This window comes from Glandiceps talaboti, chromosome 17 (genome assembly GCF_964340395.1).
Source record: "Glandiceps talaboti chromosome 17, keGlaTala1.1, whole genome shotgun sequence".
NCBI classification, from domain to species: domain Eukaryota; kingdom Metazoa; phylum Hemichordata; class Enteropneusta; family Spengelidae; genus Glandiceps; species Glandiceps talaboti.
The window spans coordinates 3168889-3193603 of record NC_135565.1 but is presented as its reverse complement, the minus strand read 5'-3'; the positions used below and the strand labels follow the sequence as shown (position 1 = coordinate 3193603).

Sequence of the window (24715 nt, the reverse complement as noted above, 5' to 3'; positions counted from 1 at the left end):
CCACAGCCACAGCCACAAAGGAAGTGAATGTAAACTATGACCTAGATGCTAAGGGTCATCAGTGGGGCAAAATGGCGAGGGAGAACAAACGTCTCCATTAGGTGTACGTTAAGAGACACGACAAACGGTCAGTGATCGATTGCTGAGAGAGATAACGTTATCTTATTTGGACCACATTACATTCGAAATTGACCAAATTCAGGTTATATATACAACAACAACAACAACATCATCATGATTGTCATCAGACAAATTTTATTGACAAGTAGCTGTCTGTAAATCGTGAAGCATTGCTGTCCACAATATTGTGCATTCAAGACCACTTAACTCCACACAATATCTTGTGCATTCAAGACCACTTAACTCCACATAAAACTACATTACAACATTTCGTTAAACCTGATAGTTCATCAATGATAGTATACATATGGGTTATATAGAATTAAGTGACCAATATATCATTACCTCCTTAAAACATACAGACAGTTTCAATGGTAAGATAATCATATGAAGACAACATTTTGGAATTGCTCACTGAAAGAAGATATCATTATAAATTGGATTAATTACTCAGAACCTTATTTAATGAATACAAGTCTAATGTTGACGTCAAAGAGCAATGTGCAATAATTCTCCAAGAGAATTCCAATGTGACATGGACAAAACAAATGAAAAGGTTTTCATAATTAGTACACAAGTTAAAATTGCCAATAACAATCAATAGTGTCTCATGAAGGTCGATGCCCATCGTGAAATATAGGCTGATCAAACTCACATGCAAGGATAGCACAGTTCTAATCCACGAATCTCTTCACAAAGTTATTTCTTTCATTTAATATTTTATGTAATCAGACTTTAATGTAAATAAGACAGAATATTTATATAAATAGCCCATAAGGGGTATGTTTCGATCAGGTTTGATGATGTAACTTCTTTCTTTATGAGCTATCCACAGATATATTGCTAATAATGGGATGTGAAAAAATGTATATACTGTATATGATGATGTTGGCATTAATTACACTAGTCGATTTATGATCCATTGACCGCATATTTACGTAACATAAGAATGGTTTGATGATAACAAATCAACTTTATTGGTTTCTCAGTTGGATCTAATCAGAAATATATAATGCATAATTCAATACATGGAGGAGTTATTTAATAGACATTTAATGATTACGTTCATGTCACAGCAAAGTTCCTCGGAGTGAAAGTATGTAATTTCTAGTATAGTTACAATATATCTATAGAGAAATTAATGTTCTTGTGGCACGTTGAGGGCGCACTTGTAAGGAGCTGTAATGTATTAAATGGTTAGAGTCTAAGCGCGGTCATCAAGGAATGACCATAGACTTTTCGTTCTCGCAAGTTCTGCGCAATCTGAACGTCTAACTTTAGACCGTCGATACAACTTACGACGATAACAGAGAATAAGGCAACTTTAATCCCGCCGCAGTCCGACATCAATAGTTTTTTGTGAAGATTGGATACAGTTACCCCAAGACGAAACTAGAGGGGGAGCCAAAAATTCCCTTTTTTGGAGTGTTACGATCCAAAATATAGTATTTCGGAATTATGAGAATAAATTCTACATTCGGCATTGTAGGCGATAGGTCAGAAATAGACTGGCGATGACGAAGCTGGGCAAACATGATGTAACCGTGAAATTCACATGATTGGTTAAAGAAAAGTACATAATATTATTTATGATGGCATCTATCTAACTATCTAATAAATTTATATAGCGCCAAATATCCAAAGAAAACAATGTTCAGTGGCGCTTAGAGTTAGAAAGGAGATGAAAAAGCTCTCTAAAATATGTGGGTTTTCAAGCGTCTTTTGAAAATGTTAACATTGGGAGAGGTTTTAATGTCCAGGGGTAGAGAGTTCCAAAGTTCAGGAGCTGCTGAAGATCTTATGGCGCGATTTTCTATTTTAGTTGTTGTGTAAATTCCATTGTATTGGAAGTATACTTAAAGTGAGAATTAAACATCCAGAAGCACTCGGGTAGGTGATTCTGGCAAGCCGAAATCTCTTCTCAGTCGTGACTAATTCCCGACTTGGACCTGAACGATCCCGTACCAGAGTATGAGAGTGTGAGTGCTAGAGTACAACGTTAGAACTATCCATACTTATACCGTTCAACTCTATGACTCGCAACATTAGCATTAAGGCTTGATTTTAAGATAGTGGGCAGAGTACAGATCAGAAAGTTATGTACCTCGATGCAAGGCTATTTCAATATACTATAGCAGTGCCGAGTGACAGCATGTGATGCAGTTAGGGCGGACTCTAGTCGTTGGAAAGCTTTATCCAACCATATAGTAGTCCATTAGTGATGTGTAGCTAGGGAAAAGCACTAGATGTGTTGAGACGATAATAGCGGTCAAACGATCATGTTACAGTTAATGATCACAATTGAATTTGATTTTCTGTCGGATAGTGATTTATCGAGTCGTGATATTTGGATAGAGATAAAGAATGTAACGGCAGTGATCCAGGACATGATACTACTATCGGACACATTACCAGTCATAGCAATGGCTTTTAAAGCAGACTCTACCACCAAAGGATATGAACATGCCTTCCAGAGACGGGCTCAATTTGCCAGTCTTTTCAGCGCAGGTTGCGGAAGCCTCTCTGTACTTCGAATTCGCTAAGCTCATCCATTCAGCAACACATCGACGGAGGGTCATACAAAGCCGTGCGTACAGGTAGCAAACTACGGCTTGAAATGGACTCATAATTATTTGTGTCGACTCCCATCGCCAACAGACAATGTATTTGTTAAGTGTTTATTAGAATCTGTAAAGTTGTCTTTAGGCAAACCAGTGCAGAAAAAAAGAAGGAAAACATCACAAATGATTAAGGACATTGTCTCACATTATAAAGACTTGAACTCTCTGAAAGATGTCAGGGACATCTGTTTAATTTACTAGCCTTTGCAGGCTTCTTCAGGTATAGCGATGTAGTTTTTATTAGGTATAGTGACATCAGTTTTCATAGTTATCATTAGGAAGAGCAAAACAGTATAGGTCAGGGAGCACGGTTCACATTTCCAGATCGAGGGAACACGCTAGTCCAGTAGCGAAACTAAAGCAGTATATTTCTCTCATTGATACTAAGACAATACTGATATATTTATATTTGAACACATGTTCGTTTCAAAAGGTTCGCGTAGTCTCATCCATGCAAGCAAATAGTTAAGTTACACACAGTGTAAAAGAAATCGCACGAGAGAAAAATGGTCCCAAATCCGTCGAAATTCGGTACACATTCCTTCAGAATAGGAGGTACTTCTACAGGAGCGAACGCTGGTATTGGTGATCGTCACCATAGGAAATATGGTAGGTGGAAATCAGACATCTGCCCTTTCTTTTAGCAGGTCTATGTGCGGTATTAAATCCTGGTGGCAGCGTGACCAAGCAATTTAAATAACTTGTTGGTGTAAGTTTGTGTATGAAGCAATGTTTGCAATCAGAACGTTGTCTTTGTTAATGCTTACCAATAGACGTACTGATTACATGTGTGTTTGAAAACTTAGTATAATGTTAATTACATGGAAGAGGTTTCACGATCTCAGGATCGTATCGTTCTGATGGTTGGTGGATTTTCAAACTTATGTTAAAGACACTCTGTCTGTCTGTCTTTCTCCCCCCTCTCTCTGTCTCTGTCTGTCTGTCTGTCTGTCTGTCTGTCTGTCTGTCTGTCTGTCTGTCTCTCTCTCTCTCTCTCTCTCTCTCTCTCTCTCTCTCTCTCTCTCTCTCTCTCTCTCTCTCTCTCTCTCTCTCTCTCTCTCTCTCTCTCTCCCTCCCTCCCAATGTTTCAGCTACGAAAATGTACCAGGCACAAATACAGTTTGCATGTTGGAAACAGCCGTTCCCTTACTCAGCACTCCAAATAATAGACAACGTGGCTTTCTTTCATTATTTTATTTAAAAAACCGAAAAAACTTATAAAAGTGACCAATATATCTGCTATATGCGGTGCCATCTTGTCTGCTATTTGTGCCCAGGATTGACACATACAACATTAATTTCATAGAAGACTTACTTTTACTAAAGAAATACAGAACAAAAACGTCTTTTTGGTGAAAGTTTGGTCCTCGTGTCAGCTAAAGGGCAACATAGTTTAAATTAATCATTGTCTAGTGGTATTACTATGGCGATATAAGTTTTACAATAAAGATTTGCTAGTCGATGTAACAACAATAGTATGTGTATCTCGTTGTGGGCGCCCTTGATATCATGGTTAGTATCATTGAGGGCGCTCACAGTGCAGTGGTGAATATCTGCAAATCGATATTACAATCATGAAGAATCAATAATCAAACATTTTATCAGGATGAAGTTACATTGCAAGTTTGCTGTTAAGACGAACTATTTGGTCCTAAGTTAGGGGGTCTATAGATAACATATTTAGCATATATAGTAATGCATCGTCTTTTAGAAATGTTATTCAGTTTTGTGTTCGTGTATTCCAGAGAATTACAGATAGCAAAGGGAATCTTAAAGTCACCATAAGTTTATCACGAGGGTTACAAAACGCACTGGTTGAAATATTTCGTAGGTGAACGGAAAAAAAACAGTCTTGGGAATTTCGTGTACAAACTAGCATGTGTACTTCATTGGTTGGAATCTTGTTATTACTCAGCCTAGGTCAGTTGATATATGTCGGACTTGGTGATCAATCTCGTCTAACTTAACTATGAAAAAACCTAAGTATCTTGAATTGCAGTATGTTTCCAGACTAGTAGGCAGGTTATGTATAAGTACGTTAAACCAAGTTTATTAGGTTTTTACGAAAATAATGCTAAGGCAACGCTTCCCCAAAACGTATGATGTAAACAAATGTTGTTACAACGCAATCAATAAAACTTTATTTTCGAAATATTCAGATTATAAAGACTCTCAGCACAATTTGGTTACCATGGATACAAAACACTGTCATTTGAAATAAGGAATATCAAAGTGTACACATGTATGTGACATTACGTGGGTTTGAAATTATTATTTCAAATAAAAATACCGCCAATGGCGTTGTAGCACAACTGTAGTTTTTAAAAATGTTTATCCATATGCTAGTCCATGCTAACAATAGGTGTTCATTTGCTGAATGATTATCCAGTTGCCTATCCAACCATGTTGCTATCTTTGCAATATACGCAATCATTTGGCTGTTGCTATGGGTGTGGTCATGTTGCTAGACATATTTGCATACATTTTTTGAATGTTTTTGTTCGTTTGTGTATGATTCCTGATATTATCTTTGTAATACACGCGATTATTGACTGTTGCTATGGCCTTGGTCATAGTTGCTAGGGATATTTGCATACTTTTTTGAATGTTTACTTACTTGCCTACCAGATGTTGTCATTTGAGCAAAATATACTGCCATTCGGTTGTTGCTAAGGGCGTGGTCATGGTTGCTAGGGCCAATTGTGTAATTATATTTTGAAGAAAATCTGCAGAACAACACTTCTCGAAACATCTCACCGAGTTTCAGTCTCACTGACCAAGTACTTTTTGAGAGAAATTTTTGACCAAAATTCGCATTTGTACCTCTAATTTGCACGTTACTGATGAGATCATTATATGCTTAATATTTCTTCATCTATACACCCACAGATACATCCCTATTAAATTTCAGCCCAATCTGCTGAGTAGTTTTGGAATTATATGTTTTTGACCAAAAAGACACATTTGCATATTACCAGGGAAATCATAATGTCATGAACAAATCTTAATTTACCCACATCTAAGAATGTCCCCATCAAATTTCATGCCAATCTGCTCAGCAGTTTTGGATTTTAAGTTTGTTTGTTTTTTACCAAAAATCACATTTTTTGACCCAAAACCCACATCTCTGATGCAATCATTTTCATTTGAACAATTTCCCAACTAGACACCAGAAGTCACATGACCACCAAATATCAAAGCAATCGGTTCAGCAGTTTTCGACTTGAAGTTGTTTACACACACACACAAACACACACACACACACACACATACATACATACATACATACATACATACACACATCCACACAGACAGACAGACAAACACTTTGCCATGCCTATAGCAATACTGAACCTTCAGTTCAGTTGTGCTAAAAAAGTACTAGTACTATATCTGCGTTTCCGTGTGATTGACTTCCTGGATAGAGTAGCTAAGAACTGAAACATGTCAAGTTTAGAAATAATGTATCCACATACGGACTGTGAAACCAAACACGTAATTGACACTTTCACAAAGATGGGCGATCTCAATACATTTGCAGACATTCAAATAGAGAAGCGCCCCCAACGACCGCGACGGTAAAAATAGTACATAATAGCTTCAGGGCTAGACTATGACATTGTATCAAGTCTGTAATATGCCAAAGTAAATGCAATCACAAAATACTAGTCTGGGGTGGTGTCAACACAGATTTTCTGACTAACAATACAGACTTGCTAGAGATACTTCAACGAAAATTGTCGAAGTTCTTTTATGTTACTATTACATGTGGCATATACGTGTCTGTGTTGGACTTACATCCATGTACAATCATTGCGGCTCTTAATTCCATTTGTTTCTACCTGGACAACATGTTACGGTGAGTGGGTTTACGACAGCGCCAGCAAGAGATGACTAATCAGTTTACCATAATAAATACATCACACCAGACGTACTGACAGACACATCACGTGTAATACAATGTATTTACAAATAAAAACCTATATTCTTCTGGACCGATTAATTGTCTCTTATCAGCACCATCAAATAATATTTTTAAAACTCACTACTATTAAAGTGTGGTACAGATACACAGGGAATTAAGAACTGCAATGCTTGTTTTAAACTGTAGTACAGATACACAAGGAACTTAGAACGACAATGCTTGTATAACCCATATCAATTATTCTCAAGCTGGTACAAGTTGATAGTAACTATTAAAAAGGACCTTATATTTATTAGACAAAATACAGTAATTGTAGTATAATCTCCGTTTCCCAAAGTTTGAAATAATAAACAAACAAATAAACAAATCAAACGAAACAAAGTGATAACAATATTTACACTGGTAGAATACTAAGAATAGTTTAAAGGAAGGCACAGTCGGTGTGAGTGCGAAAAAGACTAAATTTAAGTGTCAATTTAATATCTAAACTCAGTCTTCCAGAAACATAGCAGTAAACAATTATTTAACAAAACTACACTTAAACTGTATTAACTCCGTGTATAAATAACACGTTGTCATGGAAACTTAAGAGATAAAAGTTCGTTTAGTCGTGCCCATATCACATGGTTTGACATTGACATCAGAATCATTGGCAGACTATAAAATACGTCGTGTCACTACGCCCTCTTTTCAAGGGTTGGCCGATGCGTGAGGGCGCCCTGACAAGGCCTACCTTATAGACTGTCATGCACAGTAAGCTGAATAGCCCACAATTCTATTTGATTTGTACAATGATATTCACCCTTCGTTTTAGGCAAATCTCACCAGTGTACAGGGTTTTGTGACAATATTTTTAAAACGTCGAATTGTTAATCGTGAGTTTGTGACTACTAATTTTCATTGGTGCAGATGTCAGTGACTTTTTGGTAAAAGGAGAAAACATTTTTTTTCTTCTAAAAGTTACACCTGAAGCGACTCCCACTTAGAATATTGTTTGTTCTTTCTCTGAGTGGTAGAAGTACATGGTAAAACTTTAAAGAGATCAACTAGTCAAGTTGATGATTACATGATATTGAAAAGTATCACGGTTAATTCATAACACGTGTTATATTTAGCTGTTAGGACATTCTATGCAAAATGTACAACTTTCTTTTTAATTTGTAAACACCTTTGCACTATAAAATATCCAATATAATTGGAATGCTTAACATGTTTAAAAATCTGACCGATTTCAGAAAACAGCTTTCTCCTTCTACCAAAACTCCCTGAAATCCAAACCAATGAAATTGAGTATTCAGAAATACATCAGTAATAATTCTACGTTTTGAAAATTTCCAAAATGTTTCAACAGAACCCTGTACACTGGTGAGAATTGCCAGAATTGAAAGAACCCTGTACACTGGTGAGAATTGCCAGAATTGAAAGAACCCTGTACACTGGTGAGAATTGCCAGAATTGAAAGAGCCAATGTCTGGGATACAAATTGGAGAGAATAGTGTGATTGTCAGCATACTGTGCCATTGGTGAGAATCGTGTGATTGTCAGCATACTGTGCCATTGGTTAGCCATCAAAACTAACATTCTTGCTTATCTCCACATCAATCTACATGGTATCTTTAATCAAGTACATTTCAACATTTGTCCATATATTGTTAACTCGTTGCCATGGCAACTCGTTCAGTAAACTAAACGTTTTCATTGTATGTGATAAGAAATGTCACACGTTTTGTCGTTTACAATATTTATATGTCATGTATAATTATGACGTAATTAATTGAGACGTCAGTAAACCAGAAGATCCTCTGCGTCTAACTAGATAAAGAATGTCGCCATTTAAAGAACTTCGTTTACGAAAAAGTGTCACTTTTATGAATAGATTTTCTGAGTTTAAAAAAAAAAAACATGTATAAACCAGAAGATTGTAAAAAAAGAACTGTACTTAGTTTGGAGCATGACGTCACGGGGATGACCTTGCTTGACCCGTGACCTTGCTTGACCCCTAGGATCTTCCGGAGTACTGGTATCACGTATTTACACACAGTCCTGGATCATGTATCAAACTACCACGGATAGCTGCTATGGTTGTAAAAGAGTAACCCATTGATATTGGACGAAGCTACAAAATACAAAAGGAGAGAGAGACTACGTTGTTTAAGGTTTTTGACAATCTCAGATGGATTTACCAAATTGAGGAAAAAAGGTAAATTGTCATTAGCTGCATGTAGGTATAAATACACGTTACTATAATGTGAAATTCCTATAAAAAAATACTAAAGGAGTTGCCCAGATACTCTGCCTTGCACAAGGAAACATCAAACCATGCTTTCAAACATTTAAAGTAAGTGCTATCACGCAGGTATTTAGAAAGAGTGCAATGGAACTTTTATTAATTTCTCTATATTCTTTCCACTTTTTGAAAATAAATTGATGTCTATCGACACAGAAACAGAATGGTCAAGATCCTATTTTTTATCGAAATGTTAGAAAGTTCTCATAATAGCAAAATTTCTAGAAGCTTTATCTCTTGATTTTGAGTATGAAAAATCAATTCATACCCGAAGTACAAATCCTTTATTTTTAAATATTTAGGAGGTTGTTTTGTCAGTGACCGTTTTATCAATCCTCAATGTTTTGTATGCAAAACTGGTCACATGACAAACTAAATTTAGTGGATTGTGGATACCCTGAACTCCTCTAACTTAAATATGTTGACAAAACAAAAGAGAAGATATGACACATCATTGGATTAAGACGTGAAATGAAAAATAACTAAATATATTCCACCTCAAAGAGAGGTAATTAAACGTCCTTGCATAAATTTGCATAATTATTCATCGTATATAGTCGTTATTTTCCGTAAGCACCGATCACATTTATAGTCGCCATTGTTTGATGTTCTAATGCAGCACAATGTTCTTTTGCTCGTAACCTTAACGCGGCTATGCTATTACTACGTCTTTCTGTATCATTGCCCATTTCATTATTCCCTGCCTGCCCATTGGCCAATGAGATCGCAGCTTGAGGAGAAGGTGGTACACCTGCCGGTGAGGGCGCCATTGCACTCAAATGATTGGCTGAGGTAGCGACCCCCATGAAACTGGGTAAGGTGGTATGCGGTGACATACATGAAGTGTGTGGATGACCTGCTGGTACAGCTGTAGCTACGTTCACATTCACATTACTTGGCATGGTTGACATCGGTGAAATAGCTGGCCATGGTGAACTCTGAACCTGCAAGACAAGTGGATGATATCACGTGATTAGTACAATCTTTATTATTGTTCACATATTGCCTGTCAACTTGATTGCAAAAATATATAATATATTAGTTTACAATGGTGGATTTATATACCAGTGAATGTAGCATAAACAAGTCCCCTAGTGTTGAAAATTACGTGTTGTACGAAATCCCTTTTGTCGCTATCCTTCTGCTTATTGACCAATCAGAAAGCTCCGTTATATCAGTATTGATAAGAAGTGTTAGTTTCACAAACGTACAAGTAGACTGTCGATTGTCTAACGTATAAGCATAAAGCTTCGCATAAAATCTAATGATAGACAAAGAGAATGTTTTTTGTGGAAGTCAATGTATCGAATTACTATAAAGCTTTGTTATTGGCCATCAATAAAACTACCCGTCCAACAAACAAGGAACTGTCTGTCTTTAATGGAGCTGAGGAAAATGGAAGAAGTATGGCCTTTATAGATAACTCAAGATTATGTAAGTGCTTGGTATGGTTGGCTACTGCAGGTAGTCGTACATGGTGTTCTGTACACATTCCACAATTTTACCAGCAGAATATAACAGTCTGAGAGTGTACGTGTGTAGCACTGTACCATATACCAACGGTATGGTATGCACACAAGTTGTATAGGTTGGTGTGTGTAGTACCATGTCAGTGGTATTGCGGAGTCACGGTGTGGAGCGCCATCTACGACCGTAGGTTACAGTCTACTGTTTCTACTACTGTTTTAATAACATGAGCTGTACGTACCTGTGCATAGCCTTCTGCTCTAGGTGGGAACGTCATATCATAACCACTGCCATTCATACCAGCTGGTCTTACAGGTATCTGACCAAATCGTTCTCGTTTTCTCCACTTTGCTCTTCTGTTTTGAAACCAAACCTTAAACAAAAACAAGATATACCAATACAATGCAACTACTGTTTTCAAGTCGAATCAAAACACCAAAGTTGCCAGAATTAGGAGCTTTCGCACACAACTCACTCTTTTGACACTACATGCATCGTAGATGTTAAATTTACTGAAATTCTTGTTTTGTTACATTTATCTATTGACTACCCTATACCACCAAAATAGATATAGTTTATGTTGATAGTAACTGGTATCCGATATATATATATATATATATATATATATATATATATATATATATATATATATATATATATATATATATATATATATATATATATATATATATATATATATATATATATATATATATATATATATATATATAACTCGGTGAGTATCAATCTGCTATAAGACAGTGCTCTATACCGCAGTGGCAGAGCGTAATAGTTTTGGTAGTACTGGAACTCTTTCTTGGGTGTAACTCGGAGTTTCACGCATATTGCGATCATCAGACACTCTGATGTATATATATATATATATATATATATATATATATATATATATATATATATATATATTTGGTAGTACTGGAACTCTTTCTTGGGTGTAACTCGGAGTTTCACGCATATATATATATATATATATATATATATATATATATATATATATATATATATATATATAGTATGACTTGAAAAGATATGAAAGAAGAAATGCTACAGACTAACACGTGACAGCTTCTATAAAATAGCACCAATGCCGTTGTAGTGCTCAATTGTATATTTCTATATTTGAACTGAAGTGTTATATTATCACGTGACATTATTTTACGTTTTAACAATGGTCGAATGTTATAGTGAGTCTGGAACATATCTGCAGTTTAGGGTATTGATTAAATTGAAAAGTTGGAATTTGGCCGTGACGGTACATATAGACAGTATGGAAACTGTATATTACAACGGTTGTTGTGAACTCAGTTTTACACACAGCGCCACCAACGGCTGTGTTTGATCGTAGGCTACAGGCTGGGGCTATGCAATTGCTAACATATTATGACTCATTTAATAATGAGAAAAACTACTTATCAATATTAATGTTAACAGCGTTACATTTCGTGCTCGGTGTATTGCACTATGTTTTGTTATTTTGGATTTGAGTAGAAATCTGTAGGTGAGACATGTTTTAAAACTATGTGGCTTGTAAAAATTTACATCAAAGCACAATCGCCGGATTTTAACTTTTGACCCTGAAGAATGACACGATTATTTGTCACCTCGCCGAAATATACGAAAACAATGTAAACAGTCTATTGTCTACATCTATTGTGACATGACAGTAACATAGGAATATACGAAAACAATGTAAACAGTCTATTGTCTACATCTATTGTGACATGACAGTAACATAGGAATATACGAAAACAATGTAAACAGTCTATTGTCTACATCTATTGTGACATGACAGTAACATAGGAATATACGAAAACAATGTAAACAGTCTATTGTTTACATCTATTGTGATATGACAGTAACATAGGAATATACGAAAACAATGTAAACAGTCTATTGTCTACATCTATTGTGGCATGACAGTAACATAGGAATATACGAAAACAACGTAAACAGTCTATTGTCTACATCTATTGTGGCATGACAGTAACATAGGAATATACGAAAACAATGTAAACAGTCTATTGTCTACATCTATTGTGACATGACAGTAACATAGGAATATACGAAAACAATGTAAACAGTCTATTGTCTACATCTATTGTGACATGACAGTAACATAGGAAGAGAGTGAATATACGCAGTTTAAATGCTATGTGAGGTGTGTAAACTCTCCAAGTGGCTACATTTGAAATATTCCTTAATTTGTACTGTCAGTGGGTAAAATGGAACTTGAAGGGAGGGGAGTGGGAGCTAGACCCCTTAACATGGCGAGAGTACGATAAAGTACTCTCACGGTGCGCCATATCTTGATAGATCATCGGAGCTATATACAAAGATAACGCTATGGATATGGGGAGAGGGGCAATTCCAATCGTATAGGGAGTCTCCCCACACACCTCTATACCAAAGTGTTTTTCGAGTTATACCACATTTTATGAAGAGGGTGACCCATTGCTATGCCAAGACCTAACGTCTGGTATATGCTGACAGGATCATTAAAATTAGTTGTTACATTTTCTGCACAATGTCTAATTTGAATGATATACAATGCATTAATTACAATTACGTATAATCGTGAAGGCCAAGTCAGATTTTATCTTGAACAACCTTAAAGCAAATCTTAAAGACCCTCTCAAACCTAACAATTACGCCGTTCATAGGGACCCTTCTCATATTGCTATATCTGACGGTTCCCCTAACGCTAGTCCTGGCGAAATAGCATTACACATTGTAACATACTAACACTCAAAACTGGTCTATCCGAGGAATTTTGAATTTGAATTTAGAAGAACCTTTCACTTCTCGTGTGCTATCTATTTAGATGGGTACGCAATGTCAAAGGTCAACCAATGAATATCTCACAGCATCAAAGATAACCAATATTGACCAAACAGGAAGTGATTTGATGAAAATAAAGTCATCAATTATCTGAAGCCAGTGTGGGTATCTAACTAAGAGAGATGTCGTGATTTATTCAGCCTGACATTAATAGTTTTAGTTAAGCTATCAAAGTGCAATAAAATCCAACAGCCAGCAATTGACATTTAACGTTTGTACACTCATTACTTTTATTGGTATTTTAAGGGTAGCGCCATCATCTAAATGTTTTATCCATAAAGCAGGAGTAAATGGTGTTATTTAACACTCATGGGACTGCTTATACAAAGTCTATACTGGGCACACCATCTGGTTTAGTAGAGATCTCCTACTTTGCATGTGATGAAATCTATGATATTTTAATCCCCTAAACCATGTGAACGTATTGGCGCTCATTTCGTCATTTGTCTTGGCAGTGCTATCACGGAGCGATATATAGTTTGGATCAAGCACACAACTACAATTCCAGCTGGTGGTGGCGTCCCACCAATTTGTCATCGGCAATCGTGGTGACACTTCTGTGCAATATTAGATTTACAATTGACGCCAAGACAAGCTTACAGTCACCAGACCACTTTGCTAATCGTTCGGACAAAGTCACAGTTCATTTGTTAAATATGGTGGCTATCACGTTTGACAGTTAACAGTGAGACTTCATGTAAAGTGTCTGTCCTAGTCAGCATGCAAGACATGGGCTTCAATATCAGATCTACACCGTGACAGAAATGCAGGGTACTAACAATATGCGTCGATACACCTACATAGATTGGAATATTGATAATAAGAATTGTAAACAAAAGCACACAAATGAACACACACGTGTACGTACGTACGTACATACATACACACGTACGTACGTACATACATACATACATACGTACGTACATACGTACATACGTACATACATACGTACGTACATACGTACATACATACGTACGTACATACGTACAAACATACATACATACATACATACATACATACATACATACGTACGTACAAACATACATACATACATACATACATACATACATACATACATACATACATACATACATACATACATACATACATACATACATACAGACAGACAGACAGACAGACAGACATAGGCCAGTCAGTCAGACAGTCAGACAGACAGACAGACAGACAGACAGACAGACAGACAGACAGACAGACAGACAGACAGACAGACAGACAGACAGACAGACAGACAGACAGACATACATACATACATACATACATACATACATACATACATACATACATACATACATACATACATACATACATACATACATAAATACATACATACTTGTACAAAAGTAACATAAAGAACCTTTATTTTGAAGTACAGTCATTGGACATCGGGGAAAAAATATATGGGAACGACATGTCACTTAGACTTTATATTTAGAATGTTCGTTTAGATGACACTGCAGTGACTTGTTGTAATATAAGTAAGTTTAAAGATTTAGCTGTTGATAGATGCTGTACTAAGCCACAGGTCAAAGATCAAATTGTGACTATCATGCGTATTACGTGAAATCGACATAAAATATTGACATTCAGTCATGTTATTCTGAAATAAATAATTAAACATGAAGACTACACAACAATAGCGAAGTCCAAAACTTGTGGAGGGAATGTAGATATAATGATGGTCATTGGTATGAAGTTTGCAGTTCAACACGTTTTTTGATGACAAACTTAGACGGCAAACACCTCCGAGATTATGTCCCCGAAACAAATGGGATGCGCAATCCATGTGTTTGTACACCTCTAAGTTTGTCTATGTGTTTGTTTATCTTGGGTTTTAAAATTTGTTTGCTAGACCACTATACAACGAACATGAATGTGTCTAACCACTCTATCAATTTGAATGTATCAAACACTCTGTCAATTTGAATGTCTAACACTCTATCAATTTGAATGTGTCTAACACTTTATCAATTTGAATGTGTCTAACACTCTATCAATTTGAATGTCTAACACTTTCAATTTGAATGTGTCTAACACTCCATCAGTTTGAATGTTTCGACACTCAAACTCAAAACCAAATTTGGTACCAGAGTGAAAAACCTAAAGAAAATATGTGGTTTTGCTTTTACTCACATGTGGAAAATTGATACTTGTGTGAATTAAGAACTGTCCTTGCCTAGACGAGGACACAGCTTATACATCGAAAACGTCTATTTCCTATTTACAGGAACAAAGTTGACTATGTATTTTTTCGCGCCCAATTTACACAGACATCTGATATATAGCAGTAGCAAATGCGCTAACATATACTATTAAATAGAAAATTTTTGAATGATTTTTTTTTTCAACCACAATTCAAATATTTGGTAACCTTTCTTAAACGTACTTGTATGGAATTTTGATCTTAGAGTTAACACAAGCCACCATGACAGTTTGACGAGAAAATAATTACATGATGTAGCTAGATCACACAATTTCTGCAAAACAGATATTTAACAAGTATTTATTCACCATTCTGAGTGTACATCTAGATATGTCCTACACAAACTTCTACCTCCCTCGTCCTGTCCTTCACAGACGAAAGATAAAATGTTGGTGCGTATTTACAATGTATTTACTCATTTAAAAATGATATTTGTGTTAAAAAATACATGACATGAATCAATAAGACTTAGTTTTGAGATTCTGATAAAAATAAGATCGAATTCAAAAAAAATATAAATTCATTACGACTTATATCATATTGAAGTTGATGGATAAGTACAATAACTGCTGAGAGTAGTTACCCACTGAATTAGTATATGTTGCGATTTACTCGGGAGGGGGGGGGGGGTTCCGAGGTCTCAAAATTAAGATTCAGACAATTTCCATTATTTATTTATCCCATGATTGCAAAATTAGAATTGTTGACACGGTAATTGGTTTCTTTACTGTGAAGGTTATTTGCCAAAATCTAATTCAATCTTCAAATTTTTTCTTTCTGAAATTATTCGTGCACAATTTTAGTGTTTCTGTAAGTTTATAGCAACACAGACAATCATTGTGTACCAGGATCAGAGGAACGTGTTCTTCTTTTTATGTAAATGTATATTATTAAATTGAAGAAAAAAAATCATATTGACAGATAAAGAATACAGTCATGTGACTAGCTGTCTGGTAGTGAATGAGATGAAATAGAGTTGTACATGTATCTGGAAATCTACTTGTGGGTGATTTAGAGATATGTATGACATCATTACTCATTTGGCCGATGACAACTTACCATAACAGATGGCTCACTATCCGTCTACAGTTACACCTAGCACAGTAAATACTTTTACACGGTTCAAATCAAATACTTTGGGATCTATGCAACAAATGTTGTTGACATGTGACAGAAATATGCATATCCGTTTGTTGCGACCATGTGTAAACCAAAATATTTTGACATTTATTTACGTGGACACATTTTTTTGTGATCAGTTGTTACAGAAGTTTTAATAGACATATATTCTTAAATATTGACTAATCTATAGTTTAGCTCTAACACTAAAACTATAACTACGGCGTACTTTGTCCAAACTAAGGTGAACAGAATCATTGCAGTAAGCCTTATTTATGTGGCAATGATCGTACAGGCTCCTGGTCGTCCAATAATGATATGCTAATGCTATGCCTCGTCAGATTACAAGGCAACTGATTTCTGCTGAAGTGGTTAAGTTTTTTTTTTCATTTGTTTGTTTGTTTGTTTGTTTGTTTGTTTGTTTATTTATAGTTTGTTGGTTTTTTTGTGTGTTTTCATTTCATTGTTTAAAGTTGTATTCTCATGGGGGGGGATTGTATGATAATGTCGGCTGATGTTCTGGCAGAGTTGTGTTATGTTTAGTGCATGGCTAGGTATCACTTTCGGCTATTTAATATCTGATATACTAGCTGTCTACAATAATAATATTCTATATAAATCAGTAAAAATATACCCAATCGTATCATATATTACAAAAATATAGTTTCAGGCTCGTGCGTTCACCTCTTAAAACAACAAATAAATCATAAAAAATGACTTTGTTTATCAAAGGAGACGGTAAATTTGCTTATCGTCGTGCGGGTAAAGTTTCCATGTCATCAGCCGGTTAGGAGTGCTTCGATAGCGATGAAAATTATCTTCAACATTTATCATTCACGACATTTCGCTCATTCTTTCGTTTGATATTGGAACATGTCACAAAAATCACTGCTTTGCTTAGTGTTGGGGGTTACACAGAGAAGTATTTTGTTTGGTTTCCAAAAACGTTCAATAAGTATCTTTTCCGTTTCAGTTTAGATGTTACCCTGGCCCTTTAGTTTTGCTTGGAAAAGATTACAAAATGGCCCTTTAGTTTTGCTTGGAAAACATTACAAAATGGCCCTTTAGTTTTGCTTGGAAAACATTACAAAATGGCCTCTTTGTTTTGCTTGGAAAACATTACAAAATGGCCTCTTTGTTTTGCTGTGAAAAACATTAAAGAATCCCTCTTTTCGCTTGTTTCGGAAAACATTACACAGACTAATTCGTTCACTTGACTACAGAAAATGTATCAATTCTTACATCTCTCTGAAGTAGTTAACAAACACAGTAGTAGTAGTAGTAGTAGTAATGAGGGCTGTGTCCTTTACTTTATATACTACAGCTGTTACATAAAGTAACACTTCATTCATTCGTTGTGCACACAAAATAAGATATCCTGGGTAGCCAAGAAATAGGATCATCAGTTTATAAATATTCTATAACATTCATCTATACATGTTCCAGTAACTTATTTTGGTGCACAAAACGGTCACCACGTTTAGAATATAAAATGTTGATGAACATGTATTATATTCAGCCATTGAAGCACACTAAATTCATCATAAGTCAGCGGTGAATGTAATTCACGAAACGACCTACAATTACATAAGACAGACGTAAGATTGTGTACATTGGTCTGCTAATCCACATATGTCGCTTGTTTTGAATGGATAAGCTGCCATTCTGGATCCTACATATCATTGTCGATAACTTGTGGCATTTCAATTGCTAAGTTGTCATCATTTGAGTGGAAAACATGAAAGTGTTTAAATCATTCATGACATCAGAACTTTGACAATAAATACAACATGTATAAATGGCAGTAACAGAGTACAAGTCAAAAGTCTAAAACACATATTGTCGCTCAGTAAACTCATGTATGATGTCAAGACCGTTATTTGAATATAATACATGTACTTAGTGTTATCAAAACAAACTGTAATAGTGGAGATGATCCTCATGACTGTAATTATTGACAGGCTTAGTTAAAATTGTAGCATTGCCTATGTTACAGCGGCATAATAAACTCTTTCAAAGAAATTATTATCCCACCAACACTGTATGAAAATTATTATCCTACCAACACTGTATGAAAATTATTATCCCACCAACACTGTATGAAAATTATTATCCCACCAACACTGTATGAAAATTATTATCCCACCAACACTGTATGAAAATTATTATCCCACCAACACTGTATGAAAATTAACAGACATATGCTTATAAAATAAAATTGTCTGACCATTAAAATTTAATGTCAATCGTACTTTATATGAATACATTAGGGTGACGATTATTATTCTACGCCGTCTGTGTTAATGTTTTTTTTTTCAGTGACAACACTGTTGTCGCAAAGTAGCCATGTTGTACCGATAACTTGTATCGATATTACCAACGTTTCAATTTGAATAATATTGTTTTGAAATATTTGATGAAAGAAAAGACATACTGCGGGTAAAATTTAAAAAGAAAAACACACTTTCTTTAAAGGATAAAAAGGGGGAAACGAGGAAACAGTAAACCACTTCTGAATTAGTAGAACTATATGATGAGGAAACATTACAACTTCGTCGATAAAAACACATTTATACCAAAAGTCAATTCCAAGCTGCCAGTCAGTCAGAATTCAGATTACAATATGGAAAAAGAGGTCAAAAAACTAATTTTTTTTGTTCAAATAGAAATAGCGGATTTGTGAATTTTATCTTTGTTTTTATATTTGTATTGTAAATATTGTACGTGTTTTAGTCTTCCAATCTCTGAGTGTCTGTAAAAGGGGTAATCCTGTAGACATCTCAAAGAAATAAATAAATACATACTTTTGACGACAGTGACTGGCGGTACGTCAAATCAACCAATCAAATGTAAGTCTTGCTTTGCTTGACTAGAATTGATCAAATTGAAAGAATTTTTCTGTCTTTGTGTATTTTCATCTTGTGTTTGTAATATCGATTTAGTCTTGTTGTATATTTATATTTATTTCTTATCTTTTATTGCTACATCTGTAGTTTTCGCAAGTGTGCTCGAAATTTATTTGAATCCAGTGAATATAAAAGTTGTAAAAATTGATTTCTAAACCCATATCGTATAAAATCAATCCGATTATACTCAATAGTCACCTGCCAAATTTGAAGGAAGAACGTCTGTACCGATATAAAATCTGATACAGATGTGTTTTCATATACATGGTGAAGCAAAGATGAACAATACCATAAAAATCCAGTTGACGAATTTCATATGAATTCATGAAAGTTCTAAATGCAATTTTAAAGTAGACTGTATCTAACAAACACTTACACTTACACTTCACAAACAAACAAACAAACAAACACACACACACACACACACACACACACACACATACATACATACATACATACATACATACATACATACATACATACATAAATAAATAAATACAACTGAAGGAAGAACGCTTTTATTCGATGCATGACCCAAACCGTAGCAACGTTATACGCACTAATGGTGATCTTACTCCTTCTTACCTTCTAGCACCAAACCTAAGTCCAAATAAAACAATTAAAAACTTTCAATAGTGCCGCAAGGAAAAGTTACAATCACTCAGAAATTATTGAAGTGTGTGTCCAATTACACTAAATTAGCAGTATTCAACTGATTCACATTTCATACATTAAGTGTTCTAGATGTCAACACACTATAACGTTACCACAGAATGTCAATTTATGCAACTCAAACTTGTCTCTCTCCAAGTACAATATAGTAGTAGTCAATTTATGCAACTCAAACTTGTCTCTCTCCAAGTACAATATAGTGGGAGTCAATTTATGCAACTCAAACTTGTCTCTTTCCAAGTACAATATAGTAGTAGTCAATTTATGCAACTCAAACTTGTCTCTCTCCAAGTACAATATAGTGGGAGTCAATTTATGCAACTCAGACTTTCTCTCTCCAAGTACAATATAGTAGTAGTCAATTTATGCAACTCAAACTTGTCTCTCTACAAGTACAATATAGTAGTAGTCAATTTATGCAACTCAAACTTGTCTCTCTCCAAGTACAATATAGTGGTAGTCAATTTATGCAACTCAAACTTGTCTCTTTCCAAGTACAATATAGTAGTAGTCAATTTATGCAACTCAAACTTGTCTCTCTCCAAGTACAATATAGTAGTAGTCAATTTATGCAACTCAAACTTGTCTCTCTCCAAGTACAATATAGTAGTAGTCAATTTATGCAACTCAAACTTGTCTCTTTCCAAGTACAATATAGTGGTAGTCAATTTATGCAACTCAAACTTGTCTCTCTCCAAGTACAATATAGTGGTAGTCAATTTATGCAACTCAAACTTGTCTCTCTCCAAGTACAATATAGTAGTAGTCAATTTATGCAACTCAAACTTGTCTCTCTCCAAGTACAATATAGTAGTAGTCAATTTATGCGACTCAAACTTGTCTCTCTCCAAGTACAATATAGTGGTAGTCAATTTATGCAACTCAAACTTGTCTCTCTCCAAGTACAATATAGTAGTAGTCAATTTATGCAACTCAAACTTGTCTCTCTCCAAGTACAATATAGTGGTAGTCAATTTATGCAACTCAAACTTGTCTCTCTCCAAGTACAATATAGTGGTAGTCAATTTATGCAACTCAAACTTGTCTCTCTCCAAGTACAATATAGTAGTAGTCAATTTATGCAACTCAAACTTGTCTCTCTCCAAGTACAATATAGTAGTAGTCAATTTATGCAACTCAAACTTGTCTCTCTCCAAGTACAATATAGTAGTAGTCAATTTATGCAACTCAAACTTGTCTCTCTCCAAGTACAATATAGTAGTAGTCAATTTATGCAACTCAAACTTGTCTCTCTCCAAGTACAATATAGTGGTAGTCAATTTATGCAACTCAAACTTGTCTCTCTCCAAGTACAATATAGTGGTAGTCAATTTATGCAACTCAAACTTGTCTCTCTCCAAGTACAATATAGTAGTAGTCAATTTATGCAACTCAAACTTGTCTCTCTCCAAGTACAATATAGTAGTAGTCAATTTATGCAACTCAAACTTGTCTCTCTCCAAGTACAATATAGTAGTAGTCAATTTATGCAACTCAGACTTGTCTCTCTCCAAGTACAATATAGTGGTAGTCAATTTATACAACTCAAACTTGTCTCTCTTCAAGTACAATATAGTGGTAGTCAATTTATGCAACTCAAACTTGGCTCTCTCCAAGTACAATATAGTAGTAGTCAATTTATGCGACTCAAACTTGTCTCTCTCCAAGTACAATATAGTGGTAGTCAATTTATGCAACTCAAACTTGTCTCTCTTCAAGTACAATATAGTAGTAGTCAATTTATGCAACTCAAACTTGTCTCTCTCCAAGTACAATATAGTGGTAGTCAATTTATGCAACTCAGACTTGTCTCTCTCCAAGTACAATATAGTAGTAGTCAATTTATGCAACTCAAACTTGTCTCTCTCCAAGTACAATATAGTGGTAGTCAATTTATGCAACTCAAACTTGTCTCTCTCAATATAGTAGTAGTCAATTTATGCAACTCAAACTTGTCTCTCTCCAAGTACAATATAGTAGTAGTCAATTTATGCAACTCAAACTTGTCTCTCTCCAAGTACAATATAGTAGTAGTCAATTTATGCAACTCAAACTTGTCTCTCTCCAAGTACAATATAGTGGTAGTCAATTTATGCAACTCAAACTTGTCTGTCTCCAAGTACAATATAGTGGTAGTCAATTTATGCAACTCAAACTTGTCTCTGTCCAAGTACAATATAGTAGTAGTCAATTTATGCAACTCAAACTTGTCTCTCTCCAAGTACAATATAGTGGTAGTCAATTTATGCAACTCAAACTTGTCTCTCTCCAAGTACAATATAGTGGTAGTCAATTTATGCAACTCAAACTTGTCTCTTTCCAAGTACAATATAGTGGTAGTCAATTTATGCAACTCAAACTTGTCTCTCTCCAAGTACAATATAGTAGTAGTCAATTTATGCAACTCAAACTTGTCTCTCTCCAAGTACAATATAGTAGTAGTCAATTTATGCAACTCAAACTTGTCTCTCTCCAAGTACAATATAGTAGTAGTCAATTTATGCAACTCAAACTTGTCTCTCTCCAAGTACAATATAGTGGTAGTCAATTTATGCAACTCAAACTTGTCTCTTTCCAAGTACAATATAGTGGTAGTCAATTTATGCAACTCAAACTTGTCTCTCTCCAAGTACAATATAGTGGTAGTCAATTTTAAAGACGTGTCTTACACTATATGGCCAGGGACGTACAATAATTATATGATAATTTTCCTGAACAAAGTTCGTTTTACCGTATTGTTGCACATTGCGAATGTAAAGAATATGATAAACACGGCGGTTGAAATGTCACCAAAAAACGCATTCAAATTGCTGTTTATTGTGTTTTACCGCTAAAATCTTTCAACACAATTATTATAAACTGTGTAGTGAGTCGATGTTTTCGCTACGGTTAGCAGATGCAAATAAATCCGATAAAAGTGGTAAAATAATTAAATTGACATTGTATCAGAATTTTCTGTTGGAAACCTTGTGAAATAATTGAGTATTTTACGTAATTAAAAAGACTGTCATTTGGGAGCGAGTTTAAAAGTAACCGATCAGTTCGAGTAGGACTTGGATAATAATCATCCTTTCTCAGCGAGTTTAAAAGTAACCGATCAGTTCGAGTAGGACTCGGATAATAATCATCCTTTCTCAGCTAGCTCTCGCACTTTTTCGGACTTGCTAAATGATATTTTGTGCTATAACATGAACCCTTCCAGCACTGATGCGTCTTGTTGTATTCGTAAATCACCAAAGCTCTGGTTTTATTGGTGTCACAAATAAACTTAAACCTTGTTTAATTAATGATGTTTGCCACCATGTGGTATCACTGTTTTTATCGAGCTCTTTGAACAAGTGCCGTGGTTAAGACATACTTACATGATTCTCTCAAACCAGACCATTGTTTATGTTATGGGATATATTGTAAGAGGCTGTCATCGTTTGCCTAAGAAAATGAGTGAAACGTATTGACAAGGTTGACTATCGTGTTGGATATTTTAGAATAGATAAGTAACTACATCAACTCTAATGGTTGGGTCTTGCACTATGATAAACCTATGAAGCTCTCCAGTGGTTTGTCTACACGTATACATGTACATGAAAATATGACAAATCGTCGGAATAAAGGCATAAGTTGACATACAACACGTAGATTTATCACATCATCGTTTAGAACACTTCGGGTTAGTTTAAAAGTAGGTGTGAAAAAAAAACAGTTATCTGGCAGAACTAAAGAAAATGTTGATCAATGATTCACTTTGGGTCCACTAATAAGAAAATACTAATGTGATGGCCAGCGCGATGGCCAGGGATTGAAACATAGCCCCTTGGGGTGACCACTCACTCTAAATACCTCACACAAAAGCAAATGTGTATGCTAACAATGAAGACTTAACATTGAATGACCCAAAACATTTACTATTTCTACTTTCCAGTGTCTCAGTATGAAAAATAGATGTAATTAGATGTTAATATGCAAAATATAGTGCACTTTCAAAATGTGGACACGCTAAATGCACCATACAAGACTTGAGTATTGTCTTTAAAATATCTAGGGAGATTATGTATATATATGTATGTAATATTGACTTCGAATACTCATTTCATTTGTAGCAACATTGCAATTCAACTGACAACAAGAACAAAAACGGTTTTGATATAAATGTTATTCGTTGACACCAGAATAGAATTAGCAAATATGATAACTCGTATAATACAATGGGAGACGTCTGGTTAATCCTAAACAAACTATATGGTTTACCAAATCAAAATATCAAAACACAATTACAGCAACATAGCCCAATAGTCACGCACAGAAGTGATATGATACCCAAATTGTTTACAATATAGCAGAATGTAGGGAAACTTGTACAAGTGGATAATACTTACATGTAACATTGGTTGGAAACAAAATAAATCATAAACAATAGTTTAAAACTACTTGTCAGTGTGCGCCATGGATATATATACATACACATATATATATATATGCGGTTTCAGGCAAAGTTTGCAATGCCGATTGCATGTCAAATGATGT

The 24715-nt window shown here is 35.1% G+C and overlaps 1 protein-coding gene across 1 annotated transcript in view; it reads right to left on the bottom strand.

The window, feature by feature from the left end:
• Positions 1–8726: 8726 nt before the first annotated feature.
• Positions 8727–24715, bottom strand: part of LOC144448610 (homeobox protein aristaless-like 4) — a 29985-nt gene continuing 13996 nt past the window's right edge. The window contains exons 3-5 of the mRNA XM_078138887.1: positions 10662–10793; positions 9792–9897; positions 8727–8782 (exon numbers count right to left, since the gene is read on the bottom strand). Coding sequence (XP_077995013.1) covers positions 8727–8782; positions 9792–9897; positions 10662–10793 — 294 coding nt within the window. The remainder of the gene's footprint in view (positions 8783–9791; positions 9898–10661; positions 10794–24715) is intronic.